Source organism: Tachysurus fulvidraco, chromosome 12 (genome assembly GCF_022655615.1).
Source record: "Tachysurus fulvidraco isolate hzauxx_2018 chromosome 12, HZAU_PFXX_2.0, whole genome shotgun sequence".
NCBI classification, from domain to species: domain Eukaryota; kingdom Metazoa; phylum Chordata; class Actinopteri; order Siluriformes; family Bagridae; genus Tachysurus; species Tachysurus fulvidraco.
The window spans coordinates 14,542,416-14,547,949 of NC_062529.1; the positions used below are offsets into that span (position 1 = coordinate 14,542,416).

The 5,534-nt window shown below is 37.0% G+C and overlaps 1 protein-coding gene across 1 annotated transcript; it reads right to left on the reverse strand.

Moving 5' to 3' along the window:
- Positions 1-269: 269 nt before the first annotated feature.
- On the reverse strand, positions 270-5,292 carry chrna2a (cholinergic receptor, nicotinic, alpha 2a (neuronal)). Its single transcript, XM_027172413.2, has 6 exons — positions 4,979-5,292; positions 4,197-4,339; positions 3,978-4,022; positions 3,656-3,765; positions 1,854-2,928; positions 270-1,250 (listed from the first exon to the last, which is right to left on the reverse strand). The coding sequence occupies exons 1-6, from the start codon at positions 5,034-5,036 to the stop codon at positions 1,125-1,127; spliced, it is 1,557 nt and encodes a 518-aa protein (XP_027028214.1). The 5' UTR covers positions 5,037-5,292; the 3' UTR covers positions 270-1,124.
- Between the last annotated feature and the right edge of the window lie 242 nt (positions 5,293-5,534).

Here is a 5,534-nt window from a genome sequence, read left to right on the forward strand (position 1 = left end):
TCTGGAGTTTTTATTTTCATGAATGGTAACCAACTCAGTTGTCAGGACATCAGATTTTTAGAAATGTAGAATTTCTATTTTGCAATCTTGCTATTTGAATGTAATATTTTGTTATATGTATTCTGATTCTCACACAATTAATATTTTTAAAATCTTTGCCATTTTGCAAAAATGAGTTACTAAACACAAACCAGCAGGGGGAGCGTAAGTCACTCAAACAGTGGCAGCTTAAAGTGCCATTTAAAAATAAAAATACACCATAATATTAATTATATTTTAACTGTACAATAGATTTACTCACAGAATAATTAAATGCTCTTACATTCTGTTTGACAGGTACACATTCAGAATTCTGAGTTATATAAAGTAAAACACACAGGAAGTATGTTTTTAATTAAATTACAGCTCTATCTTTCTATTCTCAAACATAGAATTATTCCATTACTAAAAACATCAGTTTTCCACATTGTTCATGACTGCAATTTAATTATATAATTCAAGAAATATCAAACATTTTTCATTGGTTCTTTAAAATATCTGTCCACTAAATGAAGAATGCCTTTTGATCTGTCTGGTGATTGCTTTTGAGAGTAAAAAGACACCTAGGGTTAACTGCGTTACTCCTAGGCAGGGTCAATAATGCCTTGTGTCTTTAGAAAGGTTAGTTTTGCATATTATGTTGAAGGTTGTTCTTTCTGTGTGTGGAAGTAAGAGAGCTTGGAAACATTATTATATGAGGAAATGTCAGCTCATACAATGAGAGGTGAAGAGTGCTGTTCGCACAGGAGTGATGGGCAAAGTCACGCATGAGAGGATCTAAACTATTACAACAATTGAATGTGACCTCAGGTAATACCTGGATGAACCGATATACTCAGACCTACTCATTACATCACTGGCATTGCACCCAAATATCCTCAGTACTGAAAAGGTCTGCAATGTCAGATTGTTAAAATTCTGTTTAACACAGTGAAAGCAATAACTGAATCCAAAGCCTAAAGCACGAAAAATGAATGTCTCCTTTTAAAAATGCAGCTGTCTCTAGGGCAGGTCTTGGCCCAATTGTACAGGTTAGACATTGCTCAGAGACCCTATGTCATTATCAGTAAGCCCATAGCAAGCAGCTAGATCATCCCCGAGAGCCAGGGAGGCAAGAAGAGGCCGACTGTCCCCAGCAGGCACACAATGATGAACATCCAGAGGAAGATGCGGTCAATCACCATTGCTACATATTTCCAGTCCTCCTTGACCTATGACAGAGGACACAAACCACAAAGCGGATTCCCACTTGGTAAGAAGTGCAAGGCCATGAATGATAAGTAGGCTTTGAGCGAGGCATAGACTATGGAAGTGGATGTTTTCTTATGAAAGATGTCCTTGATCAAGTTAAAGATGAATTAAATCTTATTTATAAAACAGCAGATTTTTTTCAAGAAACCTCAATAGCATATGGAGGATTCTATATAATATAACAAATAAACAAGTATACTCTACATGAAAAGTGCAGGAGTAAAGAAGTGAAAAGGTTCAAATGCTCAAATGCACATTTTTCATTTACAATTAATTTTGTTTTTGACCTTTTAGTGTAAAACAAAAACAGAATATCTGTACAATGTTCTTATAATATGTTTTTTTTAGTTTTCCCATCTGGCAAGTAGGGGCATCCCATGCACCCACACACACACACACACACATATACACACACACCCCACCCTGTAAATTACCTGATTTGTGCAGAAAGTGTTTTATTATTTAGGGAAGCAAAAGTTTCCATTGTATTTTATTAAGAAGTTTCACTGCAACCTACAGCTCATTTAAAAACATTACGGGGTGAACATTCAAAATGTACTCACAGAGAAATCTGTGTCCTCAGCACGCAAGTAATCAGCAATGTATTGCACTCCCTCTAAGGCCTGTAGTAGGCCTGGGGAGTACGGTAATCTCAGCTCAGACTCCAGATGGCTCAGGTTGACAGGTTGTTGAAGGAGGGTTATCCTTTGTCCTTGCTGTTGCAGGTCACACTTTCTCAGTGAGGTCTCAGAGTCAGACAAGTTTAAAGATGTAGCAGGAGAGAACAAACAGGTGGCTGCATTGCTCTCCTTATCCCAATGTACACCTACATCCACATCTGTCTCCTGCTGCAGCCAGCTTTTAGAGGTGCTGAGTTTAGAGCACTGACTCTGAGCATGTCTCTTTTCTTGTTGCTGACGGCATGTCTGCCCAGGCTCTGGACGCTTCATAAAGAGAATATGGGGGATAAAGCCCAAGAATACAGACTGAACCCAGCGTGGCATCTTGTGAGTACTGGGAGAGCGGTGGTGCACGTTCAGTACAAATACAGTGATGACGATGGACAGAGTTACAAAAATCATGGTGAAGAGCAGATACTCTCCAATGAGTGGGATGACCAGAGACGTGGAAGGTATTATCTCAGTGATGAGCAAGAGGAAGACAGTCAAAGAAAGCAGGACAGATATACACAGTGTGATCTTCTCCCCACAGTCTGAGGGCAAGTAGAAGACCAGCACTGTCAGGCAGGAGATGAGCAGGCAGGGGATGATGAGGTTGATGGTGTAAAAAAGAGGAAGACGACGGATAATGAAGAAATATGTGATGTCTGGGTAGATTTCATGACAACAGTCATATTTTTTGGTGTTGTATGTACCCACAGCATTCACAATAGCCCACTCCCCACTTTCCCAGTAATCCTTCAGGTCCACAGTTTTCTCGATGCGCTCCAGATCAATTTTGGCTTTGTCATATGTCCAAGAGCCAAACTTCATTTTGCAGTTTTGCTGATCAAAGGGAAAGAACGTGACATCAATGCTGCATGAGCTCTTATAGATGGCTGGAGGCACCCAACGCACTTCCCCAGTGTAAAACAGGTGGGCTTTGGTCATGTGAGTCACAGCAAACTCACCATCTGCACTATGTGAGAAAAATCAGCATCAATAGCAATTAGGCAGTGACAAGCTTTGTTCATATTTGCATGTATAGAATTCTAACAAGAATCAGAATCCGGTTTATAGACCCTCAAAAGTACAGATATAAAATAACGCCAAAATACATTTAATTTACTGACAATTATAAATAGATATGCAAAAAATAAAATGTAATTCACATTTCACAATTAAAATCTACAACTCCTTAACACAAATGTAAATAAATATTTCATGTCTATTACATTTATTTGTGCTGCTCTCTTCTATCTTGTTCTAATTAGATAGTACTCTAAACAATATGTGCTGTGTTGCAGCAGACGTTGCTTCTGGTATCTGATGTAACGGGACATTAATTCTTCTATTTTTAATAAGAGAGCAGATCTGCTTCACAGATAAAGTCCACAGTTCTGGAAATAGGCATGTCATTAAATGTTTCATTAGTTGCTTTAATAACTACGAAAGTGTTATTCTCTGGCTTGTCTGTTTAATTTCACACACTACTGTTACAAAGGGGAAAAGACATATGAGTGTTGATATGAAACTATATATTTCAAGGTCCATACTAACTAGAACTATGATAGAACTTATTTTTATAATTCCTTTTGGAATCATGTAACTACATAAATATATATAATACATATTATCTTCAAATATTTTCATAATTATATTGTTATTTATTTTCACAGCACATTTGAAGAGATAATGAAACTCACTTATTATACAGGACAATATCTGGTACCCATATCAGCTCCGATGGCACCCTGATGGATGTTACGTTGTCGTAATCTGAAGGTTTCCAACGCAGTTTATAGTCATTCCATTCCTGCAGATAAATAAACAGTTACCTTTCAAACTAATGTGATCCATATATAAAATGTATGTTATCTGATGTACATAAAGCATTAATGATCTCTCGAATCAATAATTTTTTTTTAAACTAAGTAGTTTTTTTATTATAAGGATTCTTTCCACCATATATTACATTTGTAGTTTGTCTAAAAAATATGAAGAATAGTCAAATATGAGGTGTACCACCTGCTTGAGCCATACATTTGTGGTCATCATCTGATTTTTCTCATCCTGCCAGGAAACAACAGAATCTGAGTAATTGAATTTAAACAATGGCATAGAAAGAGAGACAATAATGTGACGTCACTTTATCCAAATCTTTCACACCACCAATCTACTAAATGTGAGCAACATTAGATTGATTTGAATTGATTCTGTTTGTAAATGTGTTGGGGAAAGACATACCACATCAATCAGCTGAGCAATTGAGAGCCCAAACTTGACAATTACTACATCAGTAATATTCCGCACAGGTCTGGACCACTTATTGTAGGTACTGAAGAGTTTTTTAAAGAGCTTGTCCTCAGCATGTGCATGGGTCCAGTCATCTGCAAAATATACTTATATAAAAACCACACTATATATATATATACCCTTATTCAGTTATATGTACATATTACTACACCTTCTGGATAACCTCATACCCTTATTTATTACACTGCCACTTATAAATAAGCCATCTATGCACTTCTGGTTAGATGCTAACTGCATTTCATTGGCTCTGTACATGTACCTTGCACAATGACAATAAAGTTGAATCTAATCTAATCTAATAAATAGGAGCTTTTAAAAACTGGAATCTAAACAATTGTGCAAATAAATAAGCATTTAACATGATATATGAAACTGGCTGACAGTTTGACATGGAGAATGTAGGCTAAATATATACAGAAAAAAATTAACTAGGATTATGGCAAATAGCTGGACAGATGGAAAAGGTAGAGCTCAAGATGTGAAAACAGTCAGATATTAAACGAACGCAAAGAAACTTTCTATTCCTTTGAAAAGATTAAACTCAAAAGTTCAGACCTTCTAAAATCCACATAATATCATATCAGATATTTGTCAAGTATATTTTACAAACTCACACACACACACACACACACACACACACACACACACACACACACACACACACACACACACACACACACACACACACACATTAAATATCTAACTCGCATTACCAGCATCACAGACACAGCAGACCAACGGCGCCAAGAAGAGCAAAAAATCACGTCCCATGTCCTTATCTAGGGTTCGATGACAAGGTTTAAATTATTGTCCAGATGTCATTTACATGATGTCCTTAGTTGCGCTCTTCAGTTTAAGTGCAAGTGCCTCTGTGGTTGCCAGATATTCCTGACCAAATCTTACAAGCTGCATTAAAACTAATAATTACTCAAAATTTCACAGCGGTCTTAAATATTGTTATAATGCTATTATGGGCTCAGTCAAAACAAAGCTTAGAAATGGATTTAAGAGAAGGATTCAAAAATAGTTCGTGCTGGCTTCTCTAATTGGTCGCAATTACAAGTGAAAAGCGTGCATTTGGCAACATTGACCCCACGTTTGGCTCTCAACTCACCAGAAGGGAGAAAAATTCAGCCAATGAGCTACGAATGCGTTTCTGTATTCTAATTAAGGGGCGGCGTTATGCATTCTGTGGGATTCCCTATTCAGTGTAAATATAACTGAAGACTGTTAATCTGATGATAGTAGGACACAAGTGAGCCTCAGTGG